Genomic DNA, 22,788 nt, shown 5'->3' with positions numbered 1-22,788 from the left:
AAAAACTTCAGTTACTCTCTTAAAATGACACTGATTTTGTTTCCTGGGGTAGAAAGAAATCATCATATCCTTAGTCATTTTTGTGTTTCAGCATATAAAGGAACATTCATCTACGTCTTCTCATCCCACTTCCTTCAGAATTTTCTTCCTACTCACTGTAAAAGTGTTCCCAGACAGTACAGATCCTTCATAACACCACACAGCATTAAACCTCGCTTTGACCTCCTAATGACAAGACCAGTACCACACACCATAGTGCCATGTATTTTTTTCATAGGGTTACAAACAGTCAGACACTCAATGACTAAAGACATCACCTAAGGAAGGTCTAATGACATGAAGAGAAAGAAAAGAGTAACAGAATCAGAAAGAATATACAAAGAAAAAAGCTGGAAAGGTTGGGTCTTTTTGCAAATACAACGTTTCCTGGTTCTGGAAAACACAAACCTTTGTCACTTAAGTAGCTCATCTCACCTTTCCATGCTTCAGACTCTCTACAAATTAAGACAGCTCTTTGCTAACTCACTGTAATGCTGCAAAATTTAATGAACTTAGAACACATTTTTTCTTACACAGCATGTCAGATTCCACTTGTAATATGTTGTAATAAACAAGTTCTACTGTATTTTTTCAAAATAATTTCAGAAAAGACACCTTTAGAGATTCATAATTCATCCCTGCTGTAGTTACCCTAGAAGGTTCTTTATCTCTCTCCTGATATCCCTCCTATGGAAACTGCCACAGAAATCTGGTGGTGACAGAGGGACCCTCACTCATGTTCTAATTGTTTTCATTACCTTTTCACAATACTAATCACTGCTTTGAAGGACACAGGACTTCTTTATCCATAACAGGTGAAAGAAACAGAGAAGCATCCTTCATTTTTCCAGTCTTTATTTTACAGAAAGACCTCAAACCCAACTTGTTCTTGAATTCCAATACAGCTTCACAAGAAACAGTACTGAGGAATATTATTGATCATTTTGCAGAACAGTTGTGTTAGAGCACAAAAAACCTGCAGGATAGGCAGCAAAATTGTTATTGCTGTTCATAACAAGAAGAAGAAAAGATAAAATCTTTCTTGTATCTTCCCTCTAGACTTCCTACCCTACTTCCCATCTTGAGACAAGGAAATCAGTAGCAGAATAAAGTGGTTTATCAAGACAGGAGGTATAAAGCAATGTCAATTCTCACTGGAGTTTGGTTTTGTTTTCGTAGTTTTTTTGTTTGTTTGATTTGAAATTCACATACACACACAAAAAGAGTAAAAGCAGATAACTGCTAAACAGGGAGCTCTGCAACAGGCAGGCACTGCGGAAATGCGATGTGAAAAAGAAAGGGCCAGAGAAGTGAACTCAGAAAACTTCAGCAGTAAAGTCAGAAAAAATGTCATGAAAACCCAATTTAAGAAACAACATTAAAACTGAAAGCAATACTGTAACTATTATTATAAGTGCAGCCAAATGCATAATTTTTCTAGCAAGCAGCCAAAAAAGAAATAGTGTACTTGAGATATAAAAATAAGATAGCAAAATTTAAAATATTCTGTTGTGCAGCTGAAAATTTATCCCCTTTAAAGCTGACTATTTGACATGAAATCTAAGCTATGTCATATGCAGATATATTCTGAAAACTTCTGAAAATATGTCTGAATGATCAGTGAAACTAGGCAGAAGCAACAGAGATGCTGCATGACAGAATACACAATTCACAGAGGAGTAACTGATGTCAAGGGATGCAGACTGCAAAACTTTCTCACTCCTGCTCCAGCAGTTCTGCAGACCATGCTCAGTGAAACATTGCACTGCTGCCTGCCCAATTAACATCTTATTTTATTGTCTCAACAAAGAAAAAAATCACTGCACTGCTGCTCTTAAAACACAGAATTAATCCCTTGCTATATCTCAAAATATGATAAACGTGAACACAGTTTGTTACTCAGATTATTACTAAATGTAATAAAGGGCATTCTGAACCTTTATTTTACACATCAAAATGCTGAACCACTGCATATTCAAAGATAACAAGTCATTTTTTTAATTTTTAGGATGCTTTTGGACCTTCCACTAACTACAGAGACAACAGGTTTAGAAAATGGTTATCAAAATTAAATCCCCAAACTGACAGAGAGCAGGCTTAGATGAGGTATTAGGTAGAAATTGCTCCCTGTGAGGGTGGGGATGCCCTGGCACAAGTTGCCCAGAGAAGCTGTGGCTGCCCCTGGATCCCTGGAAGTGTCCAAGGCCAGACTGGATGGGGCTCGGAGCAACCTGGGATAGTGGGATGTGTCCCTGCTCATGGCAGGGAAGGTGGAATGTGATGGGCTTTAAGGTCCCTTCCAAGCCAGGCCATTCCATGCTTCCATTATATATATTATGCACTAGAATTCATGATTTCTTGCTGTCCCACTGATAGCAAACTCATATTAAGAAAGTCATTAATTTCTTTAAAATATCTTCCTGAAATATAAGGGAGTTAAAAGCCAGTATCTGGTACTCATGTTCCCGTATCACAGCTACTCTTGTATTTGCTGAAGTTCTTGTCTCCCTTCCTGACAGAAAGGTTATGAGTACTAAAAAAACCTAATAAAATCATATGTACAATTTTGAAACTGGCAGTAAACTTCATATCTAGCAACTGCAACCCAGTGAGACAAAAATGTAATGATGCTGATTTAGAAATACTCGAAGAAAAAGCAGTTCGCCACATTCTTAAATACTCTCTAATCTATCAGCCAGTTCTGTAAGTAGTAACAGAACTGACTTCGTTAAATCTGATCTGAAAAGCTCATTCAAATTGATTGACATCTTGGGTAAGCCAAGGAAACCCAGTCTTTTTCTACCTCAAGATCTCCAAGACAGGTGATCAGCTAGAGAAGCTTTCTCAAATCTGCCACTTGCATGATTTTACTTTCCCCCAAATACACAATCCCTCCCTTATATTTTTTCCCCTAATTGCTCACCTTTTCTTACTTTGCAGTCTGCAGGAAGTACTTTTAACAGTAAAGAAATCCTGAACTCTAGCTAAGCTTTCATACTGAGCCTTTTAGTGAGCCAGTCTGTGCAGGACATCACTGTGTTTTCCTAGAACTCACTATCAATATTTGGAAACTAAAACCATGGTTTTCATCAGGCATCATTCTTCAGGGAGGCAAGTAAACTGTCTTTCTGTATGCTGTTATGGCTTGTCATTTTTAAGCCATAAAATCCATCTCCATCTTTTACATGAAAAGAAATCACTAACATATTAAACCTTGATATTAGTTAGAATACAGTCCAACTAATTGTAGTCCTAGCCTAGAATTTTCAGAGCAAAGTAAATAAGATTCAACACTGAAAAGAAATCACAGTAATTAATACTTCTAAACTACTCTGAAAATCTGAATAATTTTTCCTTCTCCTGAAAATGACAAACTATATACATTTATGATTTTACAATACCACTTACCCGTCAGTAAAAGGCTATAATTTGTTCTCTGTTGCACACCAAATACCTTTAAAATCAAAGCAGAAGACTTTTAACTAGAAAACTATTAAATGTTCAAAGTAATTTTCTGCTATAGCTTGAGTCAAACATGACTTGAGTTGCATAATGCCTGCTTCCAATCTAATAAATCCTTTTAGCAGTGTTATATAAACACAAGAGAAAGTCATTTTCTCCAAGTATTTGTATAGTAATTCCTCTGAGGAGCAATAAGAGAGAGAATAGAACCAGAAAACACGTGCAAGTGTTAATAACTGGCAGATTTACAAACATGAAACATCATGCAAGTGTTAATAACTGGCAGATTTACAAACATGAAACATCCTACATGCTTATTAAAAAATCATTTCAGCGACAGCTGTTTCACCTACTACCAAAAGCAGCTCTAATGAACCAGAGACTGTCAGACTATTACAGGGTGGCAAGAGGACCATATACGGACTAAACCAGAAAGACAAAACTGGCTGCAGCCAAAGAGGGACATGTAACACTTGTTCTAGCAACACAAAGTCACACGACTAGTCCATTAGCTATTAGGAAAGCTGCTCTCATGAAAAATTCTCCAATCTTCTCCATAGAAAATACCTTTGGGTTTTTACAAAAAGTGATAGCTATGATCAGTTATTCAATACTTTTAACAGTTCCAGGGTATGAATGCAAATTAGAATTAATAAAAAAACTTGAGATGAATTTGAGTCCTTCAGCTAGGCATGGCCTACTGAAATACACAGCACCACACAGTGGCACCAAACCCACCGAAATCTCCAGCTATCACCCGAGAGTTTCTACCACTCAAAAAGCTTGTTATGTGGGATTAGCACAGGGAGTGTGTGCAGCTTACCAAAACAACATGTTTGTAACAACAGCGTCTACACCCACAGGCAGTGCAGGCCAACGGGAACTGAGCTGCCGAGGGAACAGATGCTGTTGGGAAGCTGACATCCACACCATCCACGTTTCTGGAGTACGGTTTCTTTGGCAACGCTCGTTTTGTTTGGTTGGTTGGTGGTGGGAGTTTGTTTATTTGGGTTTTTTGTTTGCTTGTTTCATTTTGTTTTGGTTTTTTTTGTGGTGGGGTATGGGGGATTTTGCTGCTTCAATGGGGGGTTGTTAGTTGGGGTGTATTTGTTTTGTTCTGTCTTCTAAAAACAAGATCTAGCTCTAGTCTGAGCCCATAGACTTAAATGTCCATCCAGAGCCAGACAACACTAGAGATGCTGCGGGAGCACACCTTCTAGTTTAGTGTTATCCAGTCTGCAAGCTCAGAGCTCCAGAAGATGAATCAAAGCACAGTGGAAACAACTGCATAATTTATTCTGAAAGTGCACAACTGAACCTACACACTTGTGTGGAGACACACTAAGATAACCATCCACACATGACCTGAAGTTGGGAAACATGCTGGTACCGCAACCAACCTAAGAACCCTGAAAAATGAAAAGCAGTATTTCAAACAGGAAATTAAATAATGTTTGCATATGAGGATGCTCCAACACTGCTGAAAAATAACACACTCAAGAGAAAGACTGCATTAATACTTCAGTATGCAAGAGGCCCTAACTGTCAGAAAACGGGAAAACTGCAGAAAAAGATTTGGGGATTAGTTTAACCAGTAATCACAATATAAAAAAGTGAAGAGGAACACAGGGACACAGACAGCATCTGGGAACAAATTAGCAGGAGTTTTATACATACAGATTGCACAGTATACATTCTGCTGCAATAAGCACTGGTGAAGATTCTCAGCAAGAATGCTCTGTGCCCCAGCTTGCCCACATTTCATTAAATATACCCAGCTACTGTTGAGAATCTAGGTCAGAAATAAAGATGCCAAGAGATTTAGAAAACTACTTATAAGTGAAGTTAGAAAGTTCTGCATGACTTACCCAGATTAAAGAACAGTGGCATTTTTTTGGTAGGTTAGAAAACCTCAACAAATGAATAGCACCAAAATCATTTGCCCTTGTGTCCATCACATGTGCATTAAAAGAATTAGAAGCTTAACTTCCAGAAAAAAATTACATTACATATTAGGATATATACAGTTAATGCATGAGATTCATACTAGCACAGGAGTAGTTAAGTGCTGGAAGATGTTGACTAACAGATTAGTTTCCTTTATTACCTAACTTTAGGAACATCTAAACAAACACTCAACTGGAGATGCTGCTGTTTATAGATGGATCTCACAGTGAAAATAGAGTAGATGAGCTGTTGAGACTCATGCCAGGTGCACATTTCTATAATTGTATGATTGCTGTAAAAAAATACATTCTTGATGTTTTATTTTAGTGTGTGTATACATATAAACATAGAAACAGAGTATGTTTGTAATACTAATTTATTTCTAAATTTACTTATGTAAAAAAAGTGCATATATTTACTGGACATTACTATTTATTAAGAGAAGACCATAATTCTAAGAGAATGCAGTTTACCACTCTTTTAGTACATTTAGGCAGTTTTGCTTGTGCACTTACAGGGAATTGGAAGCAAGGAAAGTTTCTGTATATTCTCCATTACCAAGTATCTCACTCGGGGATTTATAGTTATTACCATGCCCTCCCTAAATCTTATATCAATGCCTACAGTTAAAAACTTCTGAGACTCCCACATTCTTTATCAAACAATTTAATGGTGAAATCCACCCTAGGTCTACTAGTTAAAACACAATTATCAATTAATCTCTAAATATAGTAAGACTGTTAAAGGACCAGCTGGCATTTTAAAGTGATGAAAGCCAACTCTGTTCTTTGGCATCAGCACTAACTGATGTTGCTGAACTACTGCTGCTGCCCAGTTAGTTACACAGCATCAGGTATGAAATTCATGCAGACCAGTGGGCTGTACGAAAAGGTAAAAAAAAAAGAGAAAAAACCCCCACACTTAAAAGGCATTCTTTCACCAGTAAAACTTGTAAGTCAAATCTTACCATCTGAATCCATGAAGTGCAATATAGCTTCTGTCCATGATGAAATGATATACAGAGAAAAACCATTAGCTTTTGGTGATATTTAATAGAGTCCAGATCATCTTTACTTGTTGCAGCGCAGGTGACAGCGGCCACTGCAGCACAGCATTCAAAAGGCTGCTGGACAGAACACAGAGGTCTGATTCTCACCCTGTGGTTACGGCGAGTTCCCACGCTCCTAGAGGATCTTAGTTTTACATGTTTTAAGTTTATTGGTTCAGGAGTTCTCCACCCAGTTTTATATACGTTCATGTTTATGTATTTCCCCTAGTTGCTTATGTATTAGTTCTGGAAAGTTCTCCCCTCTTCGATGCCCCATTGGTCTACTCATGTAATTCCCTCCCCTAAGTTATCCCCACTGGTTATCCCCCTGTTATCTCCTCCTCCTCAGTCGATCCCCATTGGTTGTTTCCCGTTGTTCCACCCCACTATAAAATGCTGTACTTTCCCCTTTTCCAAGGCTTTTGTCCTCGGATTGCCTACTGGCATTAAACTTGTTGGAACTTACACAGAGATCCCACTCTCTCATCCTTTGCCTCTGCCGACGCTTTTATACCACCTTTGTTTGGGGTTGGCTCCTTGCGAAGGAGCCAGCTTTCCCTGCCTGCTGCAGCTGACCCCTGCATGCAGCAGCAGAAGCCAAGGACGTCTGCAGCTGGACGCTGTGCTGCCTCGGGCAGCCCCAACAGCGTCATTTACTTGCCCTGTTAATTTACTTCGACCTGGTTTTGCTCTAACATAGCAAAGTTTTTATTGTTTTGCTATAGTGCGGATAAGTTTTTGTTATGTACCTATGTTTTGATGAGTGAGTTTTGATTTTTCTCAAATTCGTTGATAAGAATCAGAAGGACATTCTGCTTCTGTGGGTCAACAGGGTCAAATGGAAAACACTATCAGAAAGGACAATTATTTTTCTGGCAGATTAGAGCCTATGAAGCTAATGCTATTTAGTACGTGATCACTGCTCAAAAAATTTCTTTAGAGTTTCTGGCAGTTTCTATGAGATTATAGTAGCAGCCTTTTCTTTAGTCACTGATCGCACTTGTGATTTGCAGCTTTCAAATCCAAGCCTGCGCTTATTCTTCAGCAGCCTAGCCAGCACCATTATACTACTTAGTAAACTTGGAGAAGACTCCAAGTATCTTCCTAATCACAAACATCATCTCAACAGTGCCTTCTCTCAAGCTTGAGTCCATTTTTTTTAGGACATTACTTTTACACCCTTAGCAAAAGCTGTGTGGTTTGGAAGTCAGTGTTGATGCAGAAGGAGATAATTCTATTGGTAGAAGACCATTTCAACCACTAAAGAATCCTGTCCTTTCCATCATACACTGTGAGCACTAAGTTTATGACTGTGATGTTTCTTCCCTTCCTCATATAATTGGACTAAGAAGAACATTATTAAGATCAATTACAAATTTAATGCTTTCTGGTTTAGGTTTTTTTGGTGGGTTTAGTTTTGGTTGTTTCCCTATGGTGAACACATAACCGGTTAAAAAGCTGTACATAGAATCATATTTAACCATTTTTTACTCTCAGCCAAGAATCACATCAGATTCTGCAAACTTTCCTCTGATCAACACTTCCTATGAAGGAGCTAAATGAAAGAGAGCAATGGAATAGATCACAGCTCTACAGAACATGACAAAGCCAGTAGGTGTTTAATTTATTGATGGAAGGGACACTTGGTAGCTGCATTCAAATACAAAGGTTATTGTAAGCTGAGAGCCAAGGCAACTAGACAAAAGCACCAGGGCACAGCTCCCAGCTGCTGAGTACAGGAATTGAAGACCATCACTTCCACAGACAGAAAAGTTACTGTCAAAATTGTGATATTATTACCTCACCAAGCAAAAATTTCCTGGCTCTCACTTTTTTTTTTTTCCTCCTGAATAATTGACCTCCATTTTGTAGGAAAACAAACCAACCAACCCCTACAGGCAAGGACATTCAATTACATTCTTGAAAGATCAGCTGTCAGCTTACCCTGTGGTAGTTTGTTTCAACACCATATTCTGAAATTCCCACAATATATCTAAAAATAACCCCAACTCAACCAACAAAACATAAAATCCCAGCAATAAAAAAAAAAACCCAGACAAAAAAAAAAAAATCCCCACTAAGAAAAAACCCCCAACAAATTAACAAAAAACCAAACCAAAACAATAACAAAAAATAAGTATCTGTGCATCATTTCCTTTTATATTTAAGAGGACTACTTCTACATGTTTGCTATTCCACAGGATTATAAACTGTGAATCTATACCTCTACTAATGCTACTATTATAATCCTAGATGTCTACAAAAATATTCCTTGCATTATCTGCTGGCACATTCCTTAAAGCCTTGCTACAGATCACTGGGTCAGTGAAATGATGGAATTCATTGTCCCTGCTCTAGTTATTTTTTAAAAACATGAGCAGGTTAAAATAGAAAAATTCTAATTTCTCAGTCAAAGAAGGGCAAGAACTATTCATCACTATTATGTTTATTACAGTTCCCTCAGCCTCTTTGTACAACCTTGTTATCCAATGTTAGGGCATATTTAGAGCTTACTAAAGTAACAGATCATCACTTGTCAGAAGTGGAAACACAGAGGGAACAGATAGCACATTTCTTAAGAAAGTTCTTTGGGGATTGAGGAGGTGTTAAATCTTGTCTGAGAACACACTATTTGCTTATTCTCATCTTCCCACTCCTCAGGCATTTCAAATGGCAACTCGGGAAGCAAACATTTCTCCCAGTTAAATAACCAAGGTATTCCTTAACAGGCACCAAATACACTAATTTTTAATACATATTATTGCCTTATACTGAAGTTAGTGCCTGCTTCTGAGAATTCCAGTAAATCACACTCCATACAACTATAACTTTACTAACTAAAACAGCTATAGGAGGTATCTTTTTTCATGCTAGAGAAACCACCTTCTTTAGTATACAAGCCTACCTTTTCTCTCAGGCTATTCACTGGCAATTTAATTGGAAAAGAAAGGAATTCTTTTTTGCAGATCTGTTTGTAAAATTATAATTTTTCATCTTCTTCAGGATGATCTCCTCAGAAAGTATTTTTTACCTCATCCAAAGTATCATTATATGTATTTATACCATTAAACCTCTCATTTCCACAAGAGTCTACTGATTAATGTAATCACTGTGCATTATTGTTAATCCACAGGCTTCTTGTGGGCATCTAACAAATATAATTACACTGACTGTTGAATTTTCTGCTTTCAGAAAACAGAACACTTCACAAAGCCTCATATTACTTTTAAGTATAAGCTTTTCACATCCTATTCACCTCTGGCATGTTCTATGGTCCATGCTGTTAGTCAGAATTTCACATCCATCTGCTTTGTTTCGTGTTGAAGAACTGCCTGTGAGGCAGGACTGAATATAACCCACGCACAGAGCCCATCTCTGGTTACTCCTGCAAGGTCCCAAGGGAAGAGATGCATGGTTGGACATGCCCGTGCTGACAGGAGAGGCTGTGAGACACTTCTGCAGCAGCTGGGCACTCCTGAGATGTTCCTACTTACACTCTTGGCTTAAAGACGGAACTTGCTGGCCAACTGGCTGAAACACATCACAGTTTCAGGGCTGTATTCTGTAATGTTTTACCCAAAAGCTTTCTGCAAAAAGCTGCTCCTAACATTGGTCTCGTTTACCTTCTTAAACTCTACAGAAAAATTACATCAATAAAAGCTAAATTATCTAACACACTGATTCCTGAAGCACTTAGGCCAGAGGCAAAGAGATTAAAATGTCTTGGTCTAACATTTTTGATGTTATGTGGTTAACAGACAGACACAAGGTACCAGAAGTATTTTTAGACCTTTTTGAATCAGAGAAATATTGTTAAAAACATTGCTCTAACTTCTAAATGATCTAGTTTTCAAGAATTTGGGCTACAGCCCATTACTACAGCATTCAATTTGGCATCAGATTCTTTTTCTTGATTGAGTCAATTACAGTAGATCCAAGGAAATACATTGTTTGGGGAATCCCACATAGTTCCTAAATATACCTAACTATAAACAAAAATCTAATTGATTTTCAGTTTCCAGGAGCTCTAAATTTTAGTAGATGAAGACTTATTTTTCCATTCTTCACAGACCTATCTTGTTTCATTGATGTTATATAAATCAAAGCAGACACTGATGAAGGGAAGAAATCTTCAGAATCCCAAAAAAACCAATCTCCAAAAGTAAAAAAAATTATTTGTTGCAGAAACATTCAAGATTGAAATGTAACTGTAACTCTCAAACTGACTCCTTTTTTGTTCATTATTTTTTATCTTCTCTAATTTTTCAAAATAGGTTAATTAACAAGATAGTTACTTGTAGAGTTAGGAACCAAAACAGCAAACCCTCAAGCTAACCCCAAACAATTCGTACTGGAAGGCAAGTTTTTAAACTGTCAGGACACAAGAAGGAACTATCATGGGGAAGGACATTACAATTTTCCTAGTGATGAATTCTAGTCCCACAAGCAAAAAGGGCATTGCTGCAGGGGAAGGTACAAGGTCAGGAAGTAGAAAATGGTTTTGCTTCCTTCTGCCTTCCTGCCCATTACTTCAGGTTCACAAACCAGTGATGGGTATGACTGAACTCTTCAGACAGCCCTCTTCCAGGACTGACAGGTATTGTCACTGGGGTCCACTTTTCCTAATAGTTGGTTTGATATTTGGTCTTTCAGATGCTTGATTCACAGGAAGGTTAGTTAAGGAAGATGAGCACATGGTCTCTGGTGGACACCAAATGCTATTCTGATATTGGTTGTACTTATTATCTGTACAACACTTTATTGTTTGTACTATCATTATTGCTTTTACAGTAAAGGTTCTTCTCCACTCAAAAGGCAAATATTACGTACCAAGAGAAATGAGTCTGTCACACCACACTGTGAGTATTTGAAAAGCTCAAAGGAAAATCTGCATTGAAGATTTAAACTACTTAGGTAGGAAAGAAAATATTTACTAAATAAACATGAACTTCAAAAGCAGGTAGCAATGTTTTAGTATTGTTGCTAGTTACTACTTATTGTAATAGTATTTCACAGGATCTCAAAGTACGGTCTGACAGTGAAGCTTCACTCCAAATTTCATAAGGAATGAAGGAAATTTTTTAAGGGAGGAAAGAAAATAATTCTAAATTATTTTAAATTCCTTAGGCACAGAATAATATATGTCACACAAGAATAAACACGACAAGAATGATACGTGGTAAGAACTCCTTAAAAAAGCTAATTTCTCCTCTTGTACCAGAACAAGCATGAAGAATTGGTTATGTGAATGACTTAAGTCTGTACATATGACTTCTACCTACCATATCAACATTACTTCTGTCCTTCTGAAAGGACAACCATTGCTGGTTTGTGCATAAAAGGAAGCATGGACAAGTTGTTAACATTTTACCCAAAGTGTACAGCAATATCAGGGAGACAAAGTGCACCTGCCACCCCCTCTGTCCTGTCCTCACAGTTCTCTGTGGTTCCATGCAGCAGGTTCTGTGGTAGAAGTCTCAGAGATGCATCAGAGAAATCATGTGATCCCCCTGTAAGAGACTCCTAAAGTTATAGACACAATGATAATGTGTCACAAGGGCATGAGCTGGTATCCTACACGTATTTTACTTTCTTCCCCACCCCCCAACTCCAGTGGTGTTTCATGCCTTGCTTTGTTCTGGTTTTCATGTTATTTTGAACATGAAAATTATTTATAACACTCTGATGTATTTAAATAAATCTCCACTCCCTCAGCCAATATTTTTCAAATATCCTTTATAACCAAACGTTTGACAAAGTCAGAAATATTCTTTTTTGATGCTCCCTTTTACTCTTTATATATAATACAAATTTATTTCATATGAAAACTCTTATTTAGTTTAAAACCACTGCAAAATGAAAACTCAAATCTAGCACTTCTTGAATTAACAGTTCTCTTTCGTAAAGCAATTTTCAAGGCAGAGAGGACCACAACAGCATCTATTTGGTTTATTCCCATTTGCAATAGACACAATAACCTTTCAGATGCAAATCATGTCATAGGCAAGCCAGAGGAAGCTCAACTATTCTTCATCTAAAGATCCCACACTTTCATTAGGAGTTTTCTAAATGCATTTTATACTTTCAGCTCACAAACATAAAAACTGAAACTTGCCACAAGAATGTGTAAGTGGTCTTACACCCCCTGGAAATTTTCTGTTTAAGTAGGAACATGTAAAGAGTCAAGTCTATAGTTTGATACTCCGGATGACCTGAGACACATAAGACTAAGTTCCCTTCACATCAACACAAACACAGGACAGGAGCCTTTGCACTGGGGAGTGTAAATTTTTTTTAGCCATATATTTTGCAAGTTTTCAAAAGGTTTTGTATTTAGCCTCTGGAAAGATTAAATTTGTTTGAACTACAGCTACTTTCAAGGTATGACAAAACCACTTTCCACCAATGTTATTTTCAGAATGACACAGCAGTATCACACATGTTCACAGCACCATCAGAGTTCTTGATGATTGTTTACAGTTAGAACTTGAAAACCTCTTATTTTAGTAGCATTAGTCAACAAATGCTTTCACTGCTATAACAAAGAAATACCATTGAGTTTAACTGTTCTGACAAAATCATACTCACTAGAATGCATAATAGTGCAATAATGACTTGTGTTTATTATTGATAAATTATGTTGTCCCTTGGCTCTTTACACTGAATGCTGAATGCTTTTTTGGTTTGGTTTTTTTAACTAAAGAGTAATCTTAATTTCTTTAGCAGACAAAAAAATCTGCCACAAATCTGAGAAATAGCTGCATGCACAGTTTTTCACCTAGATGGAAACAGTTTCTTCTCTGAAGAGAGTGAATGCAAAAATGACAGTGTAAAGCTATGTTCATTATCTCTCACAGTGCCTCTGGATTAAGTGTGTTCAGTTTAAAACCACCTGTTTTTATCTCACCCGGCACTGAAGGCTTTTTTAAAATCTTCAGATTAAGCCATGCTCTTTTCTGCTAAAACAGTAGCAAAAAAAAAAAAATCTCGTAAGTACATTATACCCCTCACATGAAAATAATTCTGCTGAGGTTGACTCTTTGTGACAGGAGTAACAAACCTGCACAGTTACCAGTGAGGACATTATTTGCTGGTTCTGCAGAACAGAAATTACTCATGATTATGGCTTCTAGAAAGGAAGAAAGTTCATATTCAAAACTGAAAGCAAGTTTGAGAGTAGAGTAACTCCTGCTTTGTAGATTAGACACAAAAGTTTAAAATTGTGCTGCTGTTTCAACTATCCATGTTTAAATCAAGCTGTGTAAAAATCAGAAACCCAAGAGTTAAATTCAGTTTGCCTCCTTCAAGCAAAAAATACATATTCTCCAAAGTGCTTACATTTTCTCTTTTTTATCTGAATAGGAAAATAATAAAATCAAGCAAGTCTAAACTTTTTAGAATATTCTAAAATTCCTTCGTTTTTTTAATCACAATCTATCAGAAAACAATGTCTTATTATAAGTGATGCAGCAGTAATTCAAATAAGTATTTCTCATTTACTGCAATTTACCTCAAAAGTACTCCACCTACTCAAGACCCTTAAAAGTAACACACAGAGAGCACTGGCATCTGCTCCTCAGAACTGGCTATTTTAGTCTGCAGACCTGCATCAAATTACCAATGTAGATGTAACCAGGATAGAGTAAAATGCTGCCCAGCACAAAGCATTCCTAGTAATTTGTAGGGAGTTTACATCCACTACACAAAACAGGAGCTTTCAGATTGGCCTTACAGGTTTTACCTGAATTACCAAAGAGTAAGTGGAACATGAGCAAATCTGTTTGCAAAAGGATCTGGTCTTGAGAGCACCCATACCATGCACACATTTTGGTGGGTGACTACTTCAGACAAGCTGTAGTCTGGCCCAGAGACTTAATTCCTCCCAGAAGTCAGATTCCATTTACTGTGTTCTTACAGCTCATCTTTTGGCTTCATTTTATCCCCCCGGAGTCAAGTTTGTGTGCTCTGAGAATGCTCCATGGTGTGCATGAACAGTGAGTGGGAACACAAACATGACCAGAACTAAAGCACTGATATGGACGCATCCACAGACCACCAAAAAAGACCATGATAAAATGTACTGGGGACACGACTGAAGTTTGAAACAGCACAAGCAAGAACTTTTGAAGGATTATCAACATAGTGTCCTTATAAACAGATTGTAGCCTCTGTTTATGGGTAGAGACTGTGATTCTGTGACTTTGCCAAAGATGGAAGGCTTAGATTTAGGGCATTTTGATATTAAAATGTTACCTGCATGTAAGTTAGGATGCTCTGAATGTAGAAATATTCCTCAATTATAAATTCCCTAGATTTGCCACGTTTGCATAGCACTCCTCTAAAGCAATGTGGTTGCTCCCAAAGAGAAGAGGTAATGACCACAACACCTGCTTCTAGAAGAGTGGCTGTCTTTAAATACACCACTGAAATAGTTACACTCCTGTAAGTTACATATTTTCAGTGAGTTCACACCTTACAGAGACCCATTATCTGTTCTGCCCTTGGATCCCAGAAGGCATAGGAGCGAGCAGAAAAATGAATTGTGAAAGAATAGCTAATTAAACATGATAATTCACAACTCATTCCTTTAGTAAGCTGCAACATACAACTAAAATGAAGGTGTAATAAGTTCAGCATCTGCAAATAACTAGATTACAGACCCTGGAAATTCCCGCTTCCACCAGGGTACTTGGCTCTGCCCAAGTTTCTCAGTAAACTTTACCTGTTCCTCACTGCTAGTTCTTGTAAGTTTCTGGGCAGTATTTGCTGTCTTTTACAGCAAATGCTCATACATTTCCAGCGTTAAAAAATGGCTGGAAAGGACAATGAGCATTCAGGAAAAATATTTAATTCCTAAAGAGACTGAGACACACCCCCATCTTTCTAATACAGATAAAAACAAAAACAAAACCACACCAAACTAACTAAAAATTCTATGCTGACAACAGTAAGAGACTTACTCAAAATAATACTTTTATTCTGCAGTCTGGCTGACTACAGAAAAATAAAGACTTCAGAATACAGGTAATTTATAATAATATGGGATTAATAAAAATGATGTTATTCCTTCCCTACACCTGGACACCTCCTACTTCTTATCATAATTATCTTTGCTTTCTTCAACTACTCCTTCCTGTAACACAGGAAATTTTTTAATTAAATTGCTCTTAAGGCTCAGGCAACAGAACATACTCAAAGCAATAAAAGCTGATGTGCCTCGTGAAACAAATAATGTTGGCTTCCTTGAGTCTGCTATTTTCCAGTGCACTGTAGACGAAAAATCTCAAGGTTGTATTTAGGCCCAGATCCTCAGGAAATTATAATTAGTTATTTTACCATGCATAGTTCAAAGAATTAAAAAGGAACACTGTCATCTTTCTAATTGTTCCTCTGTCCAGCTGTCTGATTTGCTATCATTCCATCAGGATATGGAAACAACATTTTCACCCATGAATGCCCTGTTCCAAAGCTTTGCCTTACCACAGACTCCATAAAGCACAGATGATCTATGCAAGGCTTCTTATTTCCTATGTTCCATGATGTATATGATCTCTTCTCATACACCAGGGCCACAGGTTTTAACTGGCATCTATTAACAGCCTCACAGGTTTTCTGGGTTAGATGCTTTGGGGTTTTGTTTCTGTCACACACTACTGTCAGGATATACAAACCAAGAATGCTAATAAAATTAATAATGATCCATCACCTAGACAAGACACGTTGCAGTCCTCATGCATTTTATGAGGGTGAGAGGCAAGGCCATGCAGGTGCCATTGATTTTTTTTTTTTTTTTTTTGCTAACACTGTGTACCAGCAACACACATCCCTAGCAGACTTCCTGAGACACAAAGTTCCAGACAGGTGACTTCCTTCCGTAGATTGCTCACATTTTCAAAGCCCTGACAAACTTGCAAAGGAAAGGAAGGATGTGCCTGAGGTGTTAGCAAATCCAAAAAAAAAAAAAAAAAAAAGTCAGAAAAAACCCAGGGATGGTAGTTAATAAAGGACACAGCAGTAGACAGTAACAGATAAAGTCTCAAAGAATCAAAGTTAGTGTAATTCTTTTACAAGTATGTATAACTGAAGGTTCCACTATTTGTAACTAAAACTGTTACTGCATCTTACAATTCATTACTGAGGAGTTAACAGCGATCAATCAATCATGATAGTACTTCCTTCTCAAATGTATCATCCAATCAAGCTGTTTTTATTTTGTGACTATCACACCAGCAAAAACCTACCACGAATTATTAGCCAGACTGCGAAGAGGCAAAAGATTAACAAGTGACTTGTAGGATTTTTGAAGTGATCAATTTCCTGGTCTTCTAAATTACATCAAATTGAAGCAAGGAACATCAAAGTAACTGTTCTAGTGTGTGGATGCATCATCTTTCAGGAATGATGTAAGATCTCCAACAGCCACATGAAGAAATCAGTTTCATTGGCTCCACGAGCCTGACTATTTGCATTAGAGGTCTGGAAAGTCTCCTGAAAACTTTTGCTGTGCAGAAATTTACCTACTCCATTCCCCAAACAGTAATACAAACTCCTCCAAAAGAAGCGTGTATTTAGAGATACAGAACACTGTCTGAACCAGCAGCAAACTTTACAAAATAACGAATTGTCCACAATAAACTAATCATCATGGCTATGAGTCCACAGATTTGAAATCTACTATTAGAACAATCCCCTGCAGAGAAGGGATCTGGTCACATACTCTTACCCAGTGTTTCCTCCAAGAAAGTTGTCGGTTGAACTCTCAGGCTGTGTGTGTTAACCAGGAGTACTTGACCAAGCAACCCATACTATGGCTTCTCATACTCTCATAGAGTACCTAGAGCTCTCATAGAGCACACTCAGAAGTTCAATGGATATTTTGTGAAAAACTACTTGATAACCATGGAGTTAGAGTTTCATTTATACCTACAGCAGGTGCACAAGAAAGCTGCCCTTTGAGTCCTAGACATGAAATTATCATCTCCAAGACAAAGAAATAATATGTGTTACATGTTGCCCCAGTTCAGTGAACACAACAGTAGCAGTAAGATTACTTTCTCTCAGCAAGTATAGCCTTGCTTTCACAGTCACACTGTTGGCAAGAGGCTTCTCATGCAAACTAAAGCTCCTTGCCCCAAGCTACAACCATCACCCTATTCCTCCTGACTATCCACAGGCAATAATGGAAAATAGCAAAAGAGAACAAAACAGGGGAAAGGAAGAAGGAAAAAAACCTTTTAATCTGAAATGGAGAAGAAGAGAAAAACACAACTGCTAACAAATAATCTTTATTGCCATCTCCCCTTCTCTTCTGCAATGATTCCGCATAGGAACATGCCAGGACAACCTGCTGCATGCGAGAAGCAGCCAGGGTCACAGACCAGTAGAAGTTTTTGAAAGTTAACTCCACTAAGCATCATCTAAGGTTTTTAAACCTATTTTATACAACGTCATAGAAGAATACAGAAAAGCCTCAGAATACACTCAGCTTTCTCAGTTGTGAAAGTAGACAAATATATAATGTATTTCCCATCTTCCATGAGAGAGAAGTTTGGTCTGAGTTCACAATAATAATCTCCCTATATATGTTTCCTTTTACAAAGAACACAAAAAAGCATGTATGTCATGAACCTTGAAAACATTCTACATTAAAGATGCTTTTAAGCCAGAAGAATTGATCTGTTCTGAACATGGCATATGGATGAAAAGAGGCACAACTGAGAAGAAATTTAATAAAAAGGAAAGGCAGCACAAGATCTTCCAGCAACAGGCTTCTACACAAGAACACCACTGTCAAGTAACTATATAAAGAAAGGAGATAGCAAGTACTTGCTGTGTATTCTTCTAAGATTCCTAGTACCATAGAGTGATTTGAGAAACCTGGGTAATCTTATGATTCAATTTACTATTTTATTAATACTTTGCTCTACTAGAGAGAATTTTAGTCTCTAACTAAGCCTGGTAATTTTCTCAAATTGCTGGGATCAAGATGGGGGGGTGGGTAGCAGGATAAGCGTCTTTTTGCAAACTCTAAATAATTTCAAGAAATGACTTCACACAGCGAGATTTGCTTTTGCAGTCACACAGCCACAACTCTGCCTGTGGTTTGCTACATCCTAATGCTGACAGGAGCCATGAACATCAGGCACACTCAGCAGAAGCATTTCCCTCCATCTGGGCATGGACAGAACCAACACACCACAAACTGGTGTATGGTTTGCATTCTAAAGGGCAAAGGGGATATAAATATTTTCTCATATTCAAGCAACTATGGACCTACAGGAGAGACAAATAACCTTGTCACTGCTTATACTTTCAGTGATCTACCAGAACAGCTTAATTTTGAGACCTATTCTTCCAAGATTAAAATGAGGCTAATACTCTGTTCTTGATGTTCTTAACAGGATCAAAGACACTTAGGCTCATCTACCTTATATGAAAAAAGCACTTCCTTTTACCCAACTGAGAGAACATGAAGATGAAATTGCCCCTCTCTCAGGAGTCTGCAGTGGGAACAGGCTGCCAAGCATTTCAGCACACAGATTGCAAGGTCTTGCCAATGATTGCTGCCTATGCAGAGAATTAACCTGCTTATCTAATCCCCAAATTTCCTGTGCTCAGTGTGAGCTTGACTCTCATTAATTACCTTAAAAATGTCTTAATACAAAATATATGTCTTCCTAATATTATGTTATTTTTTTATCTTCCTAATATGATGCTATAAAAGATAAACTGTTTGATGTTTGGGATGATGCTTAAATAAGCTCTGAATTATTTGAAGTTTTATGGAAATTATGGTACCTTGTTCTTTAAATAAGCTCTCACTTGTATGGTCACTTGATTTGATTTAAAAAAAAACCATGAGAAACCAGAACCCTTCCTTGCATTTGATTACAGAACTTTCTGTGAGTCTAGTAGGCAGCTTGTTCTACTTTTTTTTTTCTTTTCAAACAGCTAGACTGTTACAAACAATGGGAAATTATTTTCAGAAACATTTGAAAGACTCTTAACAAATTTTTGCAGCCTTAATTTTTATTGACAGGGCATTTGGTATCAAAAACTGCTGAAAAGTACCAATGCCAAGAGTCTCTTTTAGCATGTACATTTCTAATGACTAAAAACTACAGTATAGCACATAAACACACAAAAAATAGATTTAGAATTGCTACTTTAACATCAAACAACTCAGTTATTTACTTCCAACAAGTGTGGGTGAAATAGTGTGAAGGCAGCGAATATCTATGTCTGATTTTAGACATCAAGTAAAGAGGGAAAGGATAGTTCCATTATTTTTCTCTCATGTCACTTAAACCCACCTATAGTTACTACTTTAATTAAATTTACAGAAGCAAGCTAAAGACTGTTACTCTTCCACAGAAGCATTTTTCAGCTGTAAGTGATGATATATCTAGTGTTTGTTAAACTCACTAAGTACCTCAAAGAGATTTTAGAAAAGGCTGTGTAATCAACTTCAAAAAGTTCTTTAGGGCTCATCATGCTTCAAAAACTGCTCTATTTTTGTCTTAGTTCTTGAGACTTAGAGATACAGATAATAGGAGGAAACTTAAGTTTATTCTAATGCTCAGACAGATCATTTGTAAGGTAGAATTATTTTTTCAAAAAATAAACTCTTAGTTTAGGGAACAATGTACACCTGCCTCGTTCTGATAACACAGGAAAATAAGGCCTTCTAGTCAACAGTCTTGTAATTCCCTGAGCCTTCTACCCATTCTACCACAGGCTGGAATCACGGGTTTGGTGTCTGTGGTGAGCAAGTAACATGCATGAAGTCTAAGTGGGAAACACATTTTCTGTGAAATACACTACACAGAGAGAAGAGTAGAAAGCATCCACAGCACGGAAACCAGCCTATCTTGGAGTATAATGATAACCATCAGAAGTGTTTTTGCACAGAGAATACAGGAGGTGGGGGAAAAGGTACTATCGAAAAAGTTGTGCTTACTGGAATACACAAGCAGTTACACATATTCTTGCTCACTCTGTCAAGATAAGAAACAAAGGCTGCCTAAGATGTGTCAGTTTAGTAGCACATTCATATGTAAGCAGCCAGATTGTGAACCTAAAATTCACACCTCATCACAACAAATAATTGCACATTATCTTGCAGAGTGTCAAATTCAAAAGAATGACTATTACAATATCAAGGCTATTAGTGTAAACAAGTATTTCTTTTCAAGACCAGAATAAAATACAACAAAATCAAGAAAGATATCTAAATAATCCAAAACTACTCTTCTGCTCTGAAAGACTCAGGAAAAAAAAAGTAATATTCTGAATAAGAACATATTAAATAGTTTAAGGGTTTTTTTAAATTACAGCATTTCTGCCACATGCTCACAACTAAATAACCCCAAATACTCTATCAAACTGCACTGCTTTCTAACAAGCATGCTTGAAGTTGAAAACTCTCTGGTCCATTAAAAGAGGTGAAGAGACATAATTGAAACCAGTAACGCATTAAATTAAATGGAGCAAATCTTCACCAATAACACGAAGTCTGTAACCCGTGCCCTCAGAAATGCCTAATTTTTCATAAATATCAAGCCCCATTTCACTGCTTATGAGAAAAACTTTCATGAAGCAGTATTATCCTAATGTGTCCATGTGTGCACTGTGCCCACACACAGATGCAGCCACTCATGATCACCACTAAGTGAGACCACCTGAGTCAGACTAACAACTCGTTTTTTTTTTTTAATTTGTGCTAGCAGGACACAATGAAAAGCGAACGAGGATATCACAAAGGAATCAGGAGGATCCCAATTTGTTTAGAACAAACAAGCTTTTCCCTCAGACCAGCCTCTCTCAGGGCAGGACGCTCGGGTACCCCAAAGCCCGGGCCTTTCTGGCCCTCCCGGCACACTCACGCTCTCCGAGGCAGAACTCTTCTATGCTGTAAGGTACACACCTTAAATCCCCCTCCTGCTGGGCTCATCTCGTTTGGTCATCTCCAGCACCACACGGCTCGCGGCTGAATTTGCAACCGCGCCAGACCCTGAGCGGCAGCCGCAGCTCAACGAGAGCCCAAGTCAGCGCCGATGGAACGGGCACCAGCGGCCGAGGCAACGCCAGAGACTCATTTGTCACCCCAACTTTCACCCGACGCTGTTGCTAAAACCCAATCCACCTTGGCCAGCCCTTCCAAAGGGGAGGTGGAAGTGCTGCCGGGCTGGGGAAGCGCCGGAGCCGTGCAGAACACGGCACAGCCGATCGAGGATCTCACCTGCCCGCCTCACCGCGGGGAGAGCGCCGAGGCCCGGAATCGCCGCCCGCGTCCCACCTGTCGGGCGGCCGCGCATCCCTGAGGCGCCGGCGGCGGTCCCGCCTGCCCCCTCCCGCGTTCCCCGACTCACCGAGAAGCCGGCCCAGAAGGGGCAGGAGTGGCGGACGCGGGCCGAGGTGGTGAGCGCCAGGGCGGCGAAGCTGACGGCCACGATGAGGCAGCCGAGCACCATCTGCGTGACCCCCAGGGCCAGCATGGCCCGCGAGCGGGCGCGCTGCTCGCGCAGGCGGGACAGGCTGCGGGACAGCGCGGTGGGGCTGAGGGAGCGCGCCCCGCCGGGGGCCCGCGTCGCCCCGCCGCCCGCCGGCATCCTCCGCGCGGCCCCGCGCCGCCTCCTGCCGCCCCCGCGCTCCGCGGGGCAGCCGGGCGCGGGCGCTGCGAGGCGGCGGGCAGCCGCGGCGCATGGAGGAGGAGCCGCCGTGCGCCCGGGGCGACCCGCGCGGCCCCGGCCGGGGCACGGCGGGCGAGGGGCAGTCGCTGCCGCCGCCTCCTGTCCCCGCTGCAGGCGCGGGGTGGGGGGGGGCTGCGGGGCTGCAGCGCGCGGGCGCGGCTCAACCTCAGCCGCCGGCGGGGGCGGCCCCGGTTCGGCCCAGCCCCGGCGCCGCTGGCCGGGCGCACTCGCTCGGGGAGCGCCCGAGCCCCGCTGCCCGGCTCGCCGCGGCTTCCGCCGCTGCCGGGGAGCGCCCGAGCCCCACTGCCCGGCTCCTGCCGCTCCGGGAGGGGAGGGCAGTGGGGGAGGGTTGTGTACGGCCAATGGCGGTCGGAGGCAGCGGCCGGAGCATCAGCGGCGGCCGCCGGCCCTACCGGCTCAGCGTCGTGAACGAGGCGGGCGCTGGGCGAGGGGCCCGGCCCGCGGCCCCCCAGCAGCCGATCAGCACCCGCGGGCTGGCCCCGCTCCTGCCGCCAGGGCCCTCAGGGCAAAATCGCTCCCACCTGGGCTTTGTACAGCAGCGGCACCTGGCAGCCTCCCCCCTTGCTCTGTGCGCTCCCG

General features: G+C 39.8%; 1 protein-coding gene across 8 annotated transcripts in view; it reads right to left on the bottom strand.

The window, feature by feature from the left end:
- FAM189A1 (family with sequence similarity 189 member A1) overlaps positions 1 to 22,075 on the bottom strand; it is a 109,955-nt gene extending 87,880 nt beyond the window's left edge. For 4 of the 8 annotated variants that reach the window (XM_039557446.1, XM_039557447.1, XM_039557449.1 and 1 more), the window contains exon 1: positions 21,868 to 22,073. In XM_039557446.1, coding sequence (XP_039413380.1) covers positions 21,868 to 21,993 — 126 coding nt within the window. In that variant the 5' untranslated portion in view covers positions 21,994 to 22,073. Of the gene's footprint in view, positions 1 to 21,867 lie in introns of all 8 variants that reach the window. The other 4 variants (XR_005602737.1, XM_039557445.1, XM_039557451.1 and 1 more) reach the window with 3 other exon arrangements.
- Positions 22,076 to 22,788: the final 713 nt, after the last annotated feature.

Source organism: Corvus cornix, chromosome 10, assembly GCF_000738735.6.
Source record: "Corvus cornix cornix isolate S_Up_H32 chromosome 10, ASM73873v5, whole genome shotgun sequence".
NCBI lineage: Eukaryota > Metazoa > Chordata > Aves > Passeriformes > Corvidae > Corvus > Corvus cornix.
This window is presented reverse-complemented; position numbering and strand designations above follow the sequence as displayed.